This window comes from Barbus barbus, assembly GCF_936440315.1.
Source record: "Barbus barbus genome assembly, chromosome: 2".
NCBI classification, from domain to species: domain Eukaryota; kingdom Metazoa; phylum Chordata; class Actinopteri; order Cypriniformes; family Cyprinidae; genus Barbus; species Barbus barbus.
The window spans coordinates 21,687,460-21,707,721 of record NC_136730.1 but is presented as its reverse complement, the minus strand read 5'-3'; the positions used below and the strand labels follow the sequence as shown (position 1 = coordinate 21,707,721).

At 37.8% G+C, this 20,262-nt stretch overlaps 1 protein-coding gene across 2 annotated transcripts in view; it reads left to right on the top strand.

The window, feature by feature from the left end:
* The window catches only part of fto (FTO alpha-ketoglutarate dependent dioxygenase), a 138,093-nt gene extending 118,600 nt beyond the window's left edge, over positions 1-19,493 (top strand). The window contains exons 9-11 of one of the 2 annotated variants that reach the window (XR_013785079.1): positions 17,700-17,840; positions 17,985-18,076; positions 19,392-19,493. Coding sequence is in view for 1 of the 2 variants with exons in the window: in XM_079434118.1 (XP_079290244.1) it covers positions 17,700-17,840; positions 17,985-17,991 (148 nt within the window). In the remaining variant the exon portion in view is untranslated. Of the gene's footprint in view, positions 1-17,699; positions 17,841-17,984; positions 18,101-19,391 lie in introns of those variants that run through there. The other variant, XM_079434118.1, reaches the window with a different exon arrangement.
* The last annotated feature ends 769 nt before the right edge of the window (positions 19,494-20,262 follow it).

Sequence of the window (20,262 nt, the reverse complement as noted above, 5' to 3'; positions counted from 1 at the left end):
TGAATCTCCCAGGGTGCTGCTCAGTATTTTATTCAGCTTGTCAGAAGCGGTAACAGATCTATTGTGGGATGATTATTACAGTTTTTTTGAAAGCCACCGATCAACAGAGCAATTAAAAACAATGAATAAGGCATCCAGCTTTAGCTACAGCTTAGACAATACAATCCTCTCTGTGTGGACCCGTTTGTTTGAAGAGAAGTGGGGAGAAATGTCATTCTCTCTTTTTCTCTTTCTCTCTCTTTCTCTGCATTTCTTTTTCAGTGTGTATCTCTCCCCATCTGGTATATTGTAAATTCAATTTACTCTATCAGCACAATATGAGGTTGTTTATGTTTGTTAGGTTTGGCATAGGTATGTGACACTGTTTCTCACTGATATGGAGATAATTTAATAGGGCCAGCTACATGTGTTTAGCACACCAAATTAAACCAAGTGCCAAAGACAGAGATCCAGAATTCAACCATAATTCAGAGAGAAGAAATAGACAGTTATACATAGAAAATGAGATCATAATAATAATGTCCAGAAGTATGTTCGGTGTCAAAGGAGCAATATAGGTAAAATGCCACTTAAAGGGATAGTTCACCCCAAAATGCCATTCTGCCATCATTTACTCACCCTAGTGTCGTTTCAAACCTGTATGACTTTATTCTGTAGAACACAAAAGATATTTTGAAGAGTGTTGGTGACACTCTTGACTTCCAGGTATTTTCTTTCATTTTCCACAGAAAACAAAATCATACAGGTTTGCATCAACATAAGGCTGAATAAATAATGGCAATTTAATTTTTTGGGTGAACTATTCTATTGCTTAGTCTTCAACGTGTTAGCATGCTGTCCATTGTCACCGAATAATCATAACTCGACACTCAATGGATGTATTTCGCTGTGAAGATTTGCGATTATATAACACGCAAGAGCGATTTACTAGACATGTGGCATTGTCATGTACTTTGTGTCAGGATTGCACACATGCCACCTTATGAATAACTAAAGAGCTAAAGGGGCAGACTGATGTGTGTGTGTGTGTGAGGTGGTGTTGGTGCCAGGTTCATGCTAGGCTCTGCTGAAGGCGATATGCCTTAGCAAGATCCTGTGTAGGATAAGCAGAGGAAGCTGGCAGCATTAACATACCGATGCCTGAGGACTTGAGCGGAAACGCCTCTTCAGTGCCTGTCTTCTCTTCCCTTCATATTTCACTTCCGTATGTTTCATTTTTGCCCTTTATTCCATATGTGTGCTTTCTCCTTTCTTCCATGTTCTCTTCCTCCTCCATGTTTGTGACCATCACACTTGTGTTTGTGCCACACTTTTCCTCTGCAGTATTATGTTCCAAATCCAGGTTGTTACTCAAAGGGTTTCGTCATTTTCTGTAGGTAGTTAGAAATATGTGAGTAGGAAGTTCATGGCAAAATTGGAGAGCGATAGCTTGTTGAGTCTGTTCTCCTGTGTGTGTAGGCTGAAAATTACACTCATAAAAGCAGTTTTAAATATCATAACAATCAAAACATGATGCATTAATTACCCCAAGACTAACTGTTGTAGCTTTTTTGGGACGTTCCTGCTAACTCAGTTTACAGCGTCTAAATTGTATTACATTTGCAATAACTTACCCGAGCCAGTTTGGGCCTAACAGCCAATAAGTGTATGATGTCCGAGTTTCCTCAACGTTTAGTGAAACACCATACATAATTAAAACACTTTTTGTAGAAAACTGTTATGAGTATGACTTCATCTCATTTGAATATAAACATAAGTTTAGTGATGGCAAATTAAATCTAAATGTAAAAATAGAGGAAATGAGCATATTATATGTGACCCTGGACCTCAAAACCCATCTTAAGTCGCTGGGGTATATTTGTAACAATAGCCAAAAATACATTGTATGGGTCAAAATTATCCATTTTTCTTTTATGTCAAAAAATCATTAGGATATTAAGTAAATATCATGTTCCATGAAGATATTTTGTAAATTTCTTACCATAAATATATCAAAACTGAATTTTTGATTAGTAATATGCATTGCTAAGAACTTAATTTGGACAACTTTAAAGGTGATTTTCTCAATATTTAGATTTTTTTGCACCTTCAGATTCCAGATTTTCAAATAGTATCTCATCCAAATATTGTCCGATCCTAACAAACCATACATCAACGGAACCACATCAGCTTATTTATTCAGCTTTCAGATGATGTATAAATCTCAATTTCGAAAAACTGACACTGAAAGACCTTCCACGCTGAGCGCGAAAAAGCGAAATGAATTTCGGACGCGATGACGCGCGGGAATAAAACAACAGCTTCCTATGGATGCTTCCACACAGACCGCGAACATTCACGCACCGAAAATGCAAATAATCTTTTTTTTTTTTTTTTTTTTTTTTTTTTGTCCAGTCCAACGAATCTTTTGAGTTTCGTAAAGCGAAAACATGGGACCGTCCAATAAGGTTTGAGCATTACATCACATGACTAGAGCAGCTGCTGTTACTCAAAAGGTCGATGCGGTGGCGCTAAAAGCTCAGAAGACTGTATTGAGCACGAGCGTAAAAACGCCAAAATAGAGGACTTTTTCCGCAAGAGAGACTAGTGTATGCCGAGTTCTTGTTATTGTTGGTATTTAAGAACAGACTATTCTAACATGTTCTTTGTACAGAATAACATATTAATTCTCCACTGAATCATGTGATCTGACGAGCACCGTCCATTTTCTTCCACAAGCGAGTGTTAGAAGTCAGAGCTAGTTCATCTAGACCTGGCAATCATGCAATCGTATCTCTTGCCTTTCCGTATATAAAAAAGAGAGAAATATTTTATACACATGAAATATGAAAGCAAATAGACCTATAATTGTGAAGATAGGTTTTCTGTATATGTTTTTATGCAGTTTGTGGTATTTATTTTAACAATAAAGGATGATTATGACACGTCAAGCGATCAGTCCATTGTAAAACGTGCAAAGAGTGCATGTCTGCCTATTATCAAAATCCATTTTAGATCACAATCTGAAGTTATTACAAGCACTCGATGATGATGGGTTTTGAGCAAAAATTTAAAAATTACATACATTTTCAATGTAGCGTGATGCTAATTGTTTCAGATGTATTCTTGTAAGCATTATGGATATTTTGTTTCTGATGAAGAAACACAAGTTATTTATCTTAATATAATGGTGTATATTGAGCAGCGGATGATGTAAACCACACAAGATACATACGCTACATGAAGAAAAAAACATTGTTGGTCAGCGCCTCCTAGCGGGCAGGTGTGAATTAGCAGAAGGCGAAAATTCGTTTCGCGCTCGGTGTGAAAGCAACATTCGCGGGCGATTCGCCTCGCCTTTTTGCATCGCGCTCAGTGTGGAAAGGCCTTAAGACCGGTTTTGTGGTCCATGGTCACATACATAAAATATGAAGTATCTGCCACTTTAATTTAAATATCGCCCAATATGACAACTTACAAATCTGTAATGTAGCTGATAGCTAACCATAGCTGATATTTTACTGATATATCATGCATCTATTCTTGCTATGTTGGACATTCCTGCTAACTTGTTTGTCGGTTTACAGCCTCCAAACTGTACTACATTTGCAATAACTTAACAGAGCCAGTTTGGGCCTCACCCCAGAGGCATTTCATTTTCAAAGAGCATCAGAGAACTGAGTTGAACTTGCCTTTTACTGCTTGTTCGACATGAGAGAGACTCAGAGGATGCCGCTGTTTCAATCGGAGACGGTGTGTGCGATTCCCTTGTGTTGACTCCTTGTTCCTGTTTTGGTTTGTAAGAGCATCTGCTGTTCATGTCGCTCCCCTAGTCTGAGATTTGAGCATAACCCTGGCCTGTCTTTCTCTCTCGTTCTCTCTGATTAAAGGTAGGATGATTGCGGTGGCCCATGTGCTTTTTAGAGCATTAAATCCAGCCTCTACAGATTTGCACGCCTGTCGCTCAGCCCTGTCAGGTGAATGCCAGAGAGACCGAGAGAGGTACCAGGGTCCACGGAGCTACATGGATAAACCATTTGTATCTGTTCAGTACTGTGAACAGCGATCAGACAATGTACTCCCACGTCTCATGGGGTGCAGTTAGCTGTGTGTGCTGTATTTGAGGCGTGAGTGATGTGTGGGGTGGACAGGCAGTACCCACAGGAGAAGACCATGGGACAGGGTGCCACGGGGAGCCACCCACATCATGTGTCCTTCCCTGTAGCTGCCCTCCAGCGTTCTCTATAAAACTCCTCTCCTTTAGGTTAGCCACAGTAGCATCATCAACTGACTGAGTCTGTTTTAGCATGGCCATATTTGTGTGATTTGTTTAGATTTTGTTTCTAGAGGTGGTCCATATTAGGTTACTTCACAAAGCAATGTTTCTGATAAGAACAGATGCTAGGAGTCATTTGAGAGATAACTTGTTCATGCTTTTTGCAGCATACGATTGAGTTATTGATGTAGGTTAGTCTTTATTTCTCTTTAATGACAGTATTCATTAGGAATGCACCAATATTAAAACTTTAGCCGTGTTGATAATTTAGATTTTATTTCTTAAATTCCAATATAAAGTCCATAGATATCATAATATAAATGGAATATAAATTCCAAGATATCATAATATGCTGTCTGAGATTTGCAAACTTTTGAGTGTTTAGGGATGGCACTTGTAATAGAAATGTATAAATATAAAAAAATGGGGAAATGAGCATGCACTTTATGAAATGTGCAATATTAGACAATTTACATCCAATATTGTCTGATATGATCAATTAAAAAGCTGTAATATTGTGCCATAACTGATAATTTACCAATACATCATGCATCCCTAATATTCATTCCACCCACACATAGTGAGGTACATCCAGAACTGCTATCCACCACGAGGGGACACTCTTTACTCTGCGCTAATCCCTATAGCTCTTTCTAAACCAAAATGTATCTCTTACTCTATTATGAAAGAATGTACATGTACCTTTGTACAGATACCACACATCCTCTAACAGCAATTCATACCTCACAACATGAGAAACTAATTGTCATAAATCACACCTTGCCTTGTCAGTGGGTTCAGCATCCTGTTGAACAGGACGCAAGTGCTAAAGTAGGATCTTCTAGATTAGAAGCAAACAAAAGCAGGTGAGCCGCAATGTTAGCACGAGTAATTTGGTCCCTTTGTGAACTTGTGTAGACTAGGGTTTAGCTCTTGTCAAAAAATTGATGTTTGTCGAAAATGATTTGCGTTATACGATTCTCAGTGCTGGTTTAATTTAAGATCATTAAATTGGGTTGGGTGTGGGTTTGTAGAGTTAAATCTGCTCATAGACTATAATTCAGCCATCTTTTTTAACATACATGAAGTAATAAATTAAATCTTTCAAAATGGTTGGGCCGAATCCATTTGGACCCCTGTCCGGGACAGTTGTATGTAAATGCGCTCAAGGCATTGTCAGTGAGGTCACAGGTGGCGGCAGTAATTCTGTCAAATTCTTGATTCAGCACCTCAAAACCACTTCAGTGGAGAGAAATTTGGCACGCAGCTCGCACTCTTATTAAACAACAAAAGGGGGAGTGAGCGTGGTGTTGTAACCTGTTCGTTTTTAATTAAGTGAACCATCCTCTTCAAAAGCTCACCTGCTATTTTGGGTTTGTTCGATAATGATGCTTTGTATAAGTGTCAGAGCAACAAATAATACCGTGGGAGAGGACACGAAATCTTCACATGCCTTGCTCTGAAATAACAAACCGGTGGAGGATTGAATCGGAAACTTGTTCTTGACAGACAGCATATTGTATTCCATGTGTTTGTTTTTCAGTGAAACCGTGTTTTATAGTGTGTATAATGGCAGGCAGACAAAGCCTGGCTAAAGAGCTCAATTAAAGGTAAGACGCTAAGCACATGAACATCGCTCATGACGTAAAACGGCTAACTCTGCAGATATGACTCACTCTTTTCACCAGATGCCACAACAAACAAATGTTATGAACATATCGGTTATAGCAAGGGAAACGATTTGGCACTGGGTTAGATAAAGATTTTCATTGGTTAAGGTGAGTGAACTGATGTGGTTAACATGGTACAAAAAGTTTACCTTTTGACCTTTATGAAAGCACTGACTGATGCTAACAGCAGAGGAACTGTTACTTTAGATGACGTTTATCAGCTATGGTAAGCAAACACATACGGTGTTCTTATTCACCATGGGCAAAATACTCTCTCCCCATCAAATATTCATCTGGGCAAGCTGCTGAATGATTTTCTGTCTGTTCTAGCCGTGTGGCTGGAGGTGGACGGAGCGAGTCAGGAGTCATTAGTCCTGAAGAGGCTGCAGGGTCTTCAGATTTACAGGAAGGAGGGGGAATGGATGGTGACATGTCGATGTTGTACTCAGTGTATATTGGGAGTCCCTTGAGAGGCTAACTCCCTCTCTTTTATGCTCCTCTTCCTCCTCCTCTCTGGCCAATTTTTGCCCCTTTACTTCATTTTCTCATTCACAGACAGCCTTTAGACTCCAGAGTGACACAGATGATAACTTTCTGTACTTTGTGTTGGCCGTTTCGTTCCAGGAGTGCAGAGGCTAAACAGTTGTGAATCTCTCAGTGTAATCTCTCAGATTGACTGGGCTGTCTGGCTCATGCTTGTTTGCTCTCAGACACTGGCCTCGGGCCAGCTGAGGGCCTGCGAGTCTGACAACTGAGCCCCTTTAGCGATCCATCCTGCTGTTTCCAGATCAGCAGTTAACCCCTTAAGCTGGTCATCTCCACGTCCCCCATAGCTGAGCTCTGTGGGTGAACGCAGCCATCCAACGAGGTTCAGAAAGATTACAGTGTGGTTTATGCAGCTTTAATGGGAATCGCATGAAGCAGAGGAAACCATTACTGCTGCTAAACACAGCGATGCTGAATTATACTTGCAAAAACATAAAGGTCACATCACGAGGAATCAAATTTAGCTTGATCTTTGGAGATAAAAGAGTTGAGTATACTATGAAAACAATTTTCATAACTTCAAATTTGTCCAAAAGAATGAAGAAACCGCCACTGGAACAAGAAACTAAATTTGGGAGCCCCATGTGGTTTCTTTGAATTAGAAAAAAAAGCTAATTATTGCCCTGACTTGACAACCCCCACCCCCCACCATGATAAAAGGAAAGTGGTATACCATATAAATCTATGATTTTGCTGTCACTTAAATTAATATAATTATCATGTCTGTAATAACTGTGCAGAACAGTTTGTTAATAATGTGCTAGCAGGTATTTTTCTGTAGTTTTTAAATGTAATAGCTAGTGCCTGATTGGGTTAAAGTGAAACTGCCTCTGAAAATGCTGAGTTAAGGTGCGGTCACATTAACTGCTGTTCTGCAAATTTTTGATACGAAATCCAGTTAATTTTTAAAACAAACCACTCCTTCAGGAATTTTGTTTGAGGATGAAAGAGTTATGTGAATTCACCATGTTGACTAACAGAAAGTTTTTTTGGTCACACTTTATATTAGGTGGCCTTAACTACTATGTACTTACATCAAAAAATAAGTACAATGTACTTATTGTGGTCATATTGTATTGCAAAACACTTTTGCTGCTATTGAGGTGGGATATGGGTAAGGTTAGGGACAGGTTTGGTAGTATGGGTAGGTTTAAGGGTGGGTTAAGGTGTAAGGGATGGGTCAACAGTGTAATTATAAATTTAACTACAGAAACTAATTACATATGTAATTACATATAGGTATTTTAAAAATATAAGTACAATGTAAAAACATGTATGTACACAATAAGTGCATTGTATCAAATGATTAATTTAAATGTAAGTACATAGTAGTTAAGGCCACCTAATATAAAGTGGGACCGTTTTTTTTTTTCAATCATTCATTACTACTGTACTGACGATGGAAAATTGACCTTTTTTGCAAAATTTCACCTAATTTTTTTGCTAAGGTAACCGTAGCTTTAGGGGCTGTTTTTGCATTCCACTGTGCTGCTTTTCCATTGTTTGTAAACATGCAGTAGACGAACGTGTTTGTGTTCATGTCCTTCAACTTTTGCTGCTTCTTGCTCATGGCATGGTATTCTGAAAAAATGGCACCTATCTAGACTCTGCTGCTTCTTGTGCTTTTAAACACATCAAGGTGTTCTGTGTGAATGGCCCTTTAAGAGTTAATGAAAGCACTAAAAATGGAACCAAATGATACCCCACTTCTCTTAATACACCCTCTGACAGAATTTTTGGTTGCATTATTAATCACTAGTGCATAAGAACATGCTTGTAGTTTAGTAGGCCTAGGTTTGAGCTCTTGATGTTTTTATCGCAATGTGTTGGATGGAGCTGTGTTGAAGTTTTAATTGTATATTTTGTTTTTCAGCAAATGATCATTTAAAAAAACAGTTATGGTTGACCTTTTGTAAGAGGACCTAAAGATAACAAAAAATGTGTTATGACCTCTTTAAATAATTTTGAACATGTATTTTCTTTGTGTTTGTCCTGATTCGCTATATTGTTATATTGCATTGCAAGAGTTTTACTGGTAAATTAAACAAATCTCATATTTATCCTGCTATTGTGCTTTATAGAAATTTCTGTTTGATTAGGAGCATTCCCATTGTCCTCTTTAAAACCTTCTCCAGTTCAATTGTTCATGTGCTCTTTAGTCTCAATGTCTATGTTAGTCCTTTAGGTATGAGGCCACTATAAAAACACAAAGGCTTCTGTAAACCCTCATTGTGGCTTTTTGTTTGCATGTTGACGCTAGTAAAGCTCAGACCATGTAGACAAAGGGCTGGGTACATTACACAGCAAATTACTTTCCCAATATCAATGGATGGGAAATATCCATGCTATTCACTACGAAGATAACCTGTTTGATTGTCTCAAGCATGTGTTTACCTATCACTTTTAACTACGGAACTTCATTACTGTTAACACACACACACACACACCCTTTTAAACGAACATGCGTATGCATGTACACAGAAAATTTGTTGTTTGATTTGCTCTTCATTTTCCTTCCCTTTTTCTCTCTCTTACACACACTCGTTGTGTAAACACATATCCTCCACCCATTACCCATGTCTGTGATTCTGCTACCTGCTCATTGCAGTGCCCCAGGGGCCTGCTCGGCCTGACCGTCCCCTTAAACAAATTGTTGGCAGTTCACAGGCTTTTAAATACCACACTGTTTTAATTACACTATTTACTTAATAGGCTGCAAAAACACTTTTCACACAGCAGGAGGAGCAGGTGATTCAGGACTTCAGACACCTGGTGGATGTTCTCTCACATCTCTTTATATTGATCTTCAGATTTTTTAGTTCCACTCTGATTATATGTATGATTCACTGCATGCATGCTGCTCATATTTAAACAAATTCCTTTTCTACTATCTGTCACTTTGTAACTTTGTCAGTTTGCACCCTCTTAAATTACCCCCAGCAGCCCATTTACAGGTAGCACGTCCTATTTCAGACATTCTTATTAGCAGCTGTCATTTGTGAAAATATGCCAGTTAGCACCTGCGGCTCTCTGTGTAACTATTTCTTAGTAACTGAGACCATCCTGTCCTGTCCTCTCCTCTGAGTTTACGGAAGTGAAATATTAGAGGTACGTGTCCAGGATAGGTTGGCAAACAGTGGCATTTGAGTTACAGCATGGGTCTGTTTGTTCCTAATGAGATGACATGAATTCATGCAGTTTGAATAGAATATTGATACAGGGCTAGTGTCACCACCCAAAATTAGTCTTTTTTTCCACTTCTGCTGCCACTGTAATCATCTAATTACTTTCACGTCATCAATTGTTATTGTATTTGCCCATTTAATTTGATGTGTGTGTGTGTGTTTATGCACTAGCCTGTGTTGTTTAAACTCATTATGAGGATGCTTTTCACCATTGTTCTCCTGCTTAGTTATTTTACTTAGTTTCTCAATGCATTGGGTATCATGAACTAACAAACACATTTTTACAGCATTATTTTCACTTAATGATAATTCATAAATAAATCCTAGTTCATTGTTAATTCATTTGCGTTCATAATACGCCTTTTAAAAGTTTGAGGTTGGTAAGATTTTTTTTAGGTTTCTCATGCTTACCAAGGCTACGTTTATTTGATAAAAAACTAAGTAAAATTGTGACACTGTGAAATGTTATTACAAATAATAAAATAACTGTTTTATAAAATGCTATTTATTCCTGTGATTGCAAAACTGAATTTTCAGCAGTCATTACTCCAGTCTTCAGCATCACATGATCCTTCAGAAATCATTCTAATATGCAAAAAGGAATCACCACTCGTCCACCCACACAAATACTTAGACATGTTTACTAAGATTTTTAATCTAACTTTATCTTTACTGTCACTTTTGATCAATTTAATATATGAATATTAAATTAATATGAATTCATAAATTCAAATATGTTAATTTCTTAAATAATAGACCACAAAGTTTTGAACGGTAGAGTATATTAATGTTAATTTATACAACTTGAAATTTTAAAAAATATAATAGTATATGTTGAAATATTATCTTAAGATCAATTTGTACTGTTCAGTTTGTAGTAATTTTGTATGATGTATTTGCCTGTGTAAATGCTATGCTTTCTGAATCATTCTCTTTCTTTCTACGCCATATCTTCAGTTTGCAGACTTTTTTGATAATGTGGGGTATACAGATGTCCAATCATGTGACTGCGGTCATGTGTGGGTCAATGAAGTTGCAGTATATCTGTCAGAACAGGCACATTTGTCACATTTCTTTCCACTCTGAGATGCCCACAGAGCTTAAGCTTGTGTATGTCGTGTTGAGCGTATAGGACACGTATGCATACAGGTTTATGTTCCTTTACGTATCCATGAGACTGATCGTTTTACTGGTGCGTTTGTCAGTTTTCATGAGGCAGACATTTAACATGTTAAACGCAGTGTTAGTGTTCCCAACCTTGCTGTTATCCACTTCCTGATCACTCTGAGATTTATTGGCCCTCAAACACTCCCCTGTGAAAAACTGCAAACATTCAGAACCTCATAACCTCCTCTCCCTCAGGCACTTTTCTCTCTCACACACACACATATGCATATATAGCCTTTTCCTTCTTCCAATCGCTCCATATTTCATTCAGACATGCAAATAAACACCATCAGAGTGAAAAACCCCTAGTGTTTTTTCAACGCACTAATTAGTTTTGGCCCAGAATATCACAGTGTTGTATATGGCAGGCTGTGACCTCAGTAGGTGACAAAATGGAGTGTTTGGATATGTCAGGGCACAAGTTACAGCAACACTATTTGTTTTTACCATGGTGACACCCAGAGGGACCACAGTCCAGGTGAGACAGCTCCCAAAAGGACACTGAGACCCATGCATCTTTATTCAAGTGTCATTTAACAGAGCTGACTGACAGACAAACGACTTCAGACTTGACTGTTACCCTCTTCACACACTCCTCCTTATTACAACCTGTCTCCGTGTGTACCGGCGTGTCATGTGTGCTGTAAACCGGTGCTGGTGTTGACATCTGGCTGCGTTCTTTCACGAGGCCTGAGGGGGGCGATCGGAGGGGCGTGTGGGATAATTTGTTACGGTGTTAACAGGCTAATAGACGTCCACCTGGTTTTGAGAGTTCAGAGACAACAGTGGCCTCCTCTGCAATTCTCAGCCCCTTTTTTATTACCCCAATTATGAGAACCGTTTAGAGGCAGCCGCTGTGTGTGTGTGTGTATGTATGTTTCATGTCATCTGGTTGGGTTAGGACCCAGACACCCACTCTCACCACATCAAACGAGCTCGTCTCAGTAAAGGTGTGCTGGAAGGGTCTGTCCCCATTTTCTCTTGCGGTGTCTGTGTCCTGTAGCAGAGCTTGGGAGAGCTTGTTTCATGTGGTCTGCTGTGAGCTGTTGGCGTGCAGATGCTAAAGACCTGCTGCTTCTGGAGGACTCTTTGCCACCCAAATATAGCTCTGCTCATTGTCTCCCAACCCACTCACACACGTAGCAAAAGAAAGAAAAAGAGGGAAACTACTTTGGTCTGTTTTTTTTTTTTTCACATACCACTCATTCACTCACATACTCACCAACCCACCTGCACACATTTAGACATGTTTACTGAGATTTTAAATGTATTTATTTACTTACTTCCAGAGTTGATATATTAAATTTTTTATTTTAAACTAGTTCAAGTTTCTCCCTTTTAATGTGTTTTATTTTTACTTCAGTTAACAGAGAACTTGCTTTCTTATAAAGAAATTTGATGAAACTGAATTGGTATTGTTCCTAAAACGTGTTGACAAATAATATCCATTCACATCTATTCAGTCTTTAATAGCTCAATACATTTAACTTGGTTTAGTGCTTGCTACCCAGTTTGAACTTTACAAGTTCATATTATTTCATCTTGATTAAATTCATCTCCAGTTCAGTTCAGTAAAAAAAAAAAAAGTTTTATAACCAGGCAAACCCTTTTTACAGTTTTAAATGAGACTGTCTGAAGAATCTGTTGAAGATGTTATCAGTGTGCTTGTTCATACTCTTATATTGGAGATGTGATTGCTTGCATGGGCCTTAGAGCCACATCGTGATTTATGATCGACTCACTTGTTTTTGCATGACTCGTTTGATGGCATTCTCTGCACAGGGCCAATCACTGCCAAAAATCGTAAAACTACACACACCCTTAACACCTGTGCTCCTGAAATGAGAACAAAAAATTTCACCCCATATGAGTAACGGCATCAAATACCTGTAAATTCCACAGCAGGCTTATAGAAACCACAGACTTCGTATAGACACGCTGTCGTACAAATAATGCTTATCGCGTGCAGATACAGGATAGCACACAGGGTAGTATCACCCTAATGTCCTAATCAAACAGGCCCATTTGTAGCTTTATGCTTGTAAATGATCTCCTAGTGGGCTAATGCAATTAGCATTGTCTCCTGTCTGTGTACCCAGCATTTTAGCCCTACATCTATCAGCGTAATGGCGGTGGGCAGAAGCTCTGATGTTGTCTAATAAGGGCATTTTACTCCCTTTAAGCGTGGGGGGCAGGTAATGTATGACCTCAGTGGTGAAGTCCAGCGCTGTGCTATAAACCACAGCGACATGTCAAAGAGAGGGAAAGTCCAACTGAAAAGAGGTTTTAATCATTTCATTTATCAGTTCGTTCTTGCTTTTCCCTCCCCCTCTCCACTAGTTTATCTCAGTTGGAGGAGGATTCAGAGAGCGAGAGAAATCGATGCAGAGAACATTACAGTAAAATGTATTGATCAGACACAGAGAGAGCCTTGCGTGCCGCCCAGAGATGGCCTAGTGATGCAATGCTTAAAGGAATTTATCCACTGCCTTCTGCATTAACCTTTTATTGACTGCTTTGCCTGTCCATAATTAACACTCACTTTAGCTAAAGTGGTTAGTTTCAGCTGGGAGGCCAGGTGTGTGTGCGTTGCATTGTTCGCGGACCGAGTCGAAGTTCAAGTGCGGCGAATGTGTCAGGTGGGAGTATGTGAGCCGCCCCCCAGAAGAACAGAGGTGATAGATCTCCTTCCCTCCACATTAGCTCGCTATTCCAGCAGGCCTGGCTGTAGGGTTATAGGGTTTCAGAGCAAATTGAAATGAGTGATTGTAACGTCGATCTCTCCTGAGCGTAGGTCAGATGGGAGAGGTAGACTGCATCTCGCAGAGGTTAATCTGTATGGATGGTTGGCATACACTTCCAAATATACTTCCAACAGTCCACACACACACTTTGTGTCTTTACTCTTAACCACTGACTCCATGTGGAAATGCGATAGGGAGTCAGATTGGTTGCAGGGTTATGTTTGTGTGATTTTCTTTAACCTAAATGATTCAGTTATGCATACTCATGATTCATAGGTGATTCAGTACAAAGGAATAGCTCACCCCCAAAAAATCCACAGGATGTTGGTATCTAAACAGTTGACTGTAGCCATTGACTTCAGTAGTATTTTTATTTATTTTTTCATAATATGGAAGTCAATGGCTACCGACAACTGTTTGGTTACTAGCATTCTTCAGAATTCTTCTTTTGTGCTCATCAAAAGAAACAAACAACTTGAGATTGAGTTATTTATTAGTTTTTGTTTTGTTTTTGTTTTTGTTTTGTTTATTTTAACCTCAAACAAAGATGTACGATATTAAAAGGAAACTCCTGTCATGTTTTCCATTGAACACAAAAGGAAGTGAATGGTGTCCATAATTTCTTATCACAGCTGAAAACTGATTTTTGAACAGGATTCTTTGATACATAGAAAGTTCAAAGGAACAGCATTTATTTAAATCATAATCTTTTGTAGCATTATGAAATGTCTGTACTTTTGCTCTTGATCAATGTAATGTATGCTTGATGAATAATAAAAAAAAAACACTGACCCCAAACAGTAGTGTATATTAATATTAATTTTTACAGCTTATATTAACAACTTGTATACAAAACAATATAACTCGTATACAATTTATACAACTTGAATTTATACAACGTATATTACTTTATAGTGAAATATGTGACCCTGGACCACGAAACCAGTCTTAAGTCGCTGGGGTATATTTGTAGCAATAGCCAAAAATACATTGTATGGGTCAAAATTATTGAATTTTCTTTTATGCCAAAAATCTTTAGGATATTAATTAAAGATCATTTTCCATGAAGATATTTTGTAAATTTCTTACCATAAATATATCAAAACATAATTTTTGATTAGTAATATGCATTGCTAAGAACTTCATTTGGACAACTTTAAAGGTGATTTTCTCAATTTTTAAATTTTTTTGCACACTCAGATTCCAGATTTTCAAATAGTTGTTTCTCGGCCCAAATATTGTCAGAGCCTAACAAACCATACATCAACGGAAAGCTTATTTATTTAGCTTTCAGATGATGTATAAATCTCAATTTCGAAAAATTGACACTTAAAACTGGTTTTGTGGTCCAGGGTCACATATTATCTGAAGGTAAGTTAATGCTGTAAAAGTATAATTTATTGTTAGCTTGGACATTCTGTTAAATATCTCTGTTTGTGTTCCACCTGTCTTTTACAGGTTTGGAGCAACATAATAAATGATGCCAAAATGTTCACTTTCGTAGAAAAACATCCCTCTAAGTATGTATGTTTCTGTGGATCTTTATTGCTGGCATTCATTTGTTTGCTTGCGGTCTCTTTCACCACAGTCTATTTACTTTGGTTCCCTCTTCTCTGTCTCTTCCAATAATCCAGTAAATGATGAGAGAGTTTAAATACGCATGCGTTTAGAACAAGCTCTCATATTATTTATGAACTGATGTGCTACATTAGGGTACTTAGTGCATGTTAACGGATGTTATTGTCAAGCCCTGATGCAGTATGAGGTTGATATATTGAAGCGCTATATGCTAATTCCACCCTCGGCGTGTAATGCAGCCTCTCATGTGGCCAGTGCAGCTGGAGAGACAGCACTTAACAGGAAAGCCACTCCACCATTAAGTGGCCTTTACAAAATATATAACCGCAAATAGTGTCAGAGAGGGTCTGTCCTCTGACCACTGGACAGCACAGACTCATCCATAACACTGGCCTCCTCCGGGCACCGCTGCAGTCTTTGAGTGGAGGACGATGAGTGTTTATTGTAGGCTATGTTTGCTTGAGACAAGTGTTTGTGGGAGAACTTTGTGTGTTTGTGAGGATAGTGGTTGTCCCTCTATTGAAGGTGAAGTGTGTCAGTTGTACTAATAGCTACGTGTGTATGTGTACAGGTTTATATATCCTGGTGGGGACTTAAACCTGAATACACACAGACTCATGGGGACTCATGTCACAGTGGGGACCTAATATTGAGGTCGCCATGGGTACAAAAGCTTATAAATCATACAGAATTCATTTTTTTTTTTTTTGAGAAAGTAAAAATGCACAAAGTTTCCTATAAGGGGTAGGTTTAGGTGTAGGGTTTGTGTAGGGTGATAGAAAATACGGTTTGTACAGTATAAAAACCATTACGCCTATGGAGAGTCCCTACAAGGATAGCTGACCAGACTTGTGTGTGTGTGTGTGTGTGTGTGTGTGTGTGTGTAAAGATTTCATATGATGGGCAACGCTACATTTATTTGATCAAAAATACAGTTTAAAAAGTACTCATATTGTCAAATATTATTACAATGTAATATTTGAAAACATTTTATTTTCTGAAAGCTCTATTTTCTCAAATATATTTGTATACATTTTAAAATATAATTTATTCCTGTGATGGCAAAGCTGAATTTTCAGCCGCCATTACTCCAGTCTTCAGAGTCACATGATCCTTCAGAATCATTCTCATTTGCTGATTTGGGGAAGTAATATTTTTGGTCAATAAACATTTCTTATAATTCTCAAAAGTTGTGCTGCTTAATGTTTATTTTTTACTTTTTTCCTGGAAGCAGTGATAAAAATTTTCAGGATTCCTTAATCTCACTTAAATGATTCTTTAAATAATTAACAGAAAGTGTAAAAGAACAGTATTTATTTGAAATTTAGGTGACTTGTGATGACCAAAATTTAGGTGACTTTAGGTGACCAATGACTTGTACATACACTATATGGACAAAAGTATTGGGGCACCCCCTTCTTTAGAACAGAAAAAGGCACTTCCAAAACAATGCCAACAAAGATGGAAACATAATTCATGTATTTAAAAATTGTATTTCCATCTCTGTTGGAACAGTTTTGTAAGTGCCTAAAATGACTGTACCCATATGTACATTTGGAACACTTAAATGTCTTTATTTTCACTTTTGATTTGATCAAATATAATGTCTCCTTCCTGAATAAAAGTTCATTATTATATAATTATACATATTATCTTGATATGTTGAAATTCACATTACGCTATCTTTTTATTCCTATTCACTACCCTAAAATAACCACTGATTAAATAAACAACTCCCAGTTCACACTCATCTTTTATAGTATTTTTGATTCATAATGACAGCAAGCTGTGCCTCTCTCTTTCTTTCTCTTTCTCTTTCTCTTTCTCTTTCTCTTTCTCTTTCTCTTTCTCTTTCTCTCTATCACACACACTCACAAAACCAGAGATACTGTACATTCTCACTAACACACCCTCATGTTTATGAGAAACTATATTGTCATATTCTAGTGAAAACCACACTGTATATTAATTACCTGACAAAACGAAATGCAGTAACATCAAAGTTACAGTTAAGGCTTCACCTGCCCAGGTGTAAATGAGTGAGATATTAATCAGCACTGGCCAGGTGTGTTTAGAAGGTGATTTACACTGCTTACTCTTGTAGGATTGCAGAAATGCATTCCTGAGGCTTCGTTCAAAGGAAGAGCAAGGGGATGATGCCATACCACACACACACACACACACACACACACACACACACAGAAAAGCTTTGCACTCCTTTGTTCCTTTATAAACGTGTCATTAGGGCAGGTTATTGTGTGTTGTAAAGAAATCAGGAAATGAGTGTGTGGACTGCCCCTAGACAAACACACACTTCTTTGTGTGTTTAGGGCGAAATGAACTATTAAAACACTCCCTGGAAAGCACATGCAGTAACCTGGAGGTATTTTCGCATCAATTTTACGCTGTAAATAAATTTTTAGTGTAAAAGCACAACCGTTCAGAGATTTTGGTGATGTTCGTAGTCAGTATTTTTGATTATTTTTAATGTTTATGAAAGATTTAAAATAACTGTTTTCTAATAAAGTTGTTGATGTCTTTTGTGTCCCAATAGATGCCAGTCAAGCTTGGCACAGACCTTGCCCCCTGAGGAAGCGCCTGTCGACCGACCCTATTGGAGTAATGAAGATCCTGACATGCCCCTCCCCTTTGACCTCTCTGAAATCATCAACCGTGTTGAATCGCTTCTCTGGAGGTGAAATACAATTACTGTGTTTTTACTGTGTTTTGTCTTATGTTAGGGATTGTTATTAAAATCATTGAAAGTAGCCTTAAGGAATGTTCAGCCATAAATGCTCAAAATGTGACTTTCTTGTGTTTTTTTTTTTCTTCTTCCTAGGATGTGAAATGTTAGTGAAGGAGTGAGATAAATGGAGAAAATAATTTTATGAGGTGGATGTTGAGATATAGAGGCCGGGATGGAGATCACAGGTGACCAAAAAAAACAATACAACATACACCTGTTTAGTTTCTCCTTTCTGGCCCACGTTTGCTTGAAGACCAACATTCACCGTCACACACACCACATTGAGATCCACTCGGATGAATGGACGGATATAAGGATACAGGGGTGGATACAGGGTGACATCTGGATGGGACATTTTATTTCCTATTTCCATCAGTATCGTTTACTATCACTTTAACAGAGTCCGTAGTGTTACAATGACCATGCATAGACACATATCAGTAGTAGCATATGATACCTATCCATAAATATAGCTATATATATCCATTAATGTATGTATTTTTTAGTTCAGTTCTCCATATATCCTCTGAAGCTTCCATTTTGGACAGTCATTATGTAGATGTATACAGTATACACAGTTCACTTCTCCTCTATCTGTGTGTGTGTGTGTGTGTGTGTGTGTGTGTGTGTGTGCGTGTGTGTGTGTTTGTCTGCGTGCCATATTTTGAGGGGGAAAGTCGGTAAAAATAAAATATGACATTGTGGGGGTGTATGACATCATCATTAACGGGTGTCATATGCGTGCCGTTGCCTTTCACCTGGCGTATTGTCTAGGGATTTAGTGTGTTTGAAATTGCCCTAAGTGTGTTTGAATGTTTGCGTGTGTGTCCATCTGACTGTTTGTAGGGAGAAGGTAAAGTAAAAGTTGTTAGACTGACTTTGTCAGTGATGTTTGTCTATATAGGTGCATGTAGGTACGAGACACGCACATGTGTATGTAATCTTTTAGACGGTTTTATTTCTGTGTGACTGAATATGAATGTGTGTACGAGTACATAAGATGTTTCTCTCCCAAGCCGAGTAGTGTCAATAGGCGGCTCTTGCTGAGCTCTCCAACAGAACTTGCACCCCTTGCATCGCATAATTCTCACAGCTCATTGGCTCCTAACCTTTCAATAACGCCTACCTATTTCTGAAATGCTGCCAGTTTCGGGAGGAATGCACTAAACATCTTTAAACGATTGAAGGATGAAGAAAAGCACTCTGATGTCCTCTAAACGAATGAAGGATGAATGAAATAGGGATGACTGTTGAAGTCCAGCAGCTTTCTTTTTATGTTTTTCTATGTCATCAGTGTTAATGTAGAAGATCAATATTATAGTATTCCATGAAAATGCTTAAATGTGTTTTATACTTTTGAAGTTTTAGAGTTGTCATTGGTTGCCAAATATTACGTTCTTGCTGAGTAAATGCTGTGAGGTTGGTATATAAATATAAATATATATATATATATATAACCTTTCTTTCATTGTGTTTTTCTTTTCTGTATTCTTTCTCCAGAGTGCCACAAGCCCCTCTGCTTTTCAGAAAGCGTTGTGTGTGCAAAGCACTAGTTATGATAGAAATAAAATACAATGCTGGTTTATCAATCAGTGCATGGGTATTTGTTCTTGTTTTTTGGACGAATCTTTTTGTATGTTCTTAAAATTTGAGTTATCAGAGAATTATTATTACATTATGTAATGCATAACGGATGATCATTTGATCATTCAGATAGATACAAATGTTTAAGGACTGTACATATTTTATATTAGTATAAATAACCTATGTATCTTTTATATAATCTGTTAATGACTAATTAATTGAATTAATATGAGATAAGTTCCGTTTATTTCTAAAGCACATTTACTAACGGCCGCCGGCCGACCCAAGTGCTGTACAATAACTACAATAACAGAAGTGTTACCTATACATTTTAAATACAGCGGGGTCCAAAAGTCTGAAACCAGTGAAAATGCCTTTGTTTTGCATTCTTTAGATTTAAGTTATTCCCCCTTCATTATAAATTACAATATTATAATTGGAGTAAAAAGTTAAATCTAACAATTGACAAATTTCTGAATGGTATGTGGTTTATTGACTTGAACTCCAAACATAAAAATCAGGCCTTTTGTCACTGCCAAAAATTTGATTTGGTAACCTTGAAATACACAATCTTGCATAGTTTTGTTTGTTTGTTTGTTTTACATTTTCAATACTCTTTTGTATCAGATTTCTGAGTTTTAGACTTTTGGATCAAATTTTCAATTTATTGTGTGAGAGAGATGCTGTCTATTTATCTGCTGTGATCTGAAGTGTATTTGTATCAGTCTTTCATATATTTATTTTCCTCTCAATGCTATTATGGGGTCAAATAGACTGATTTGAGCTT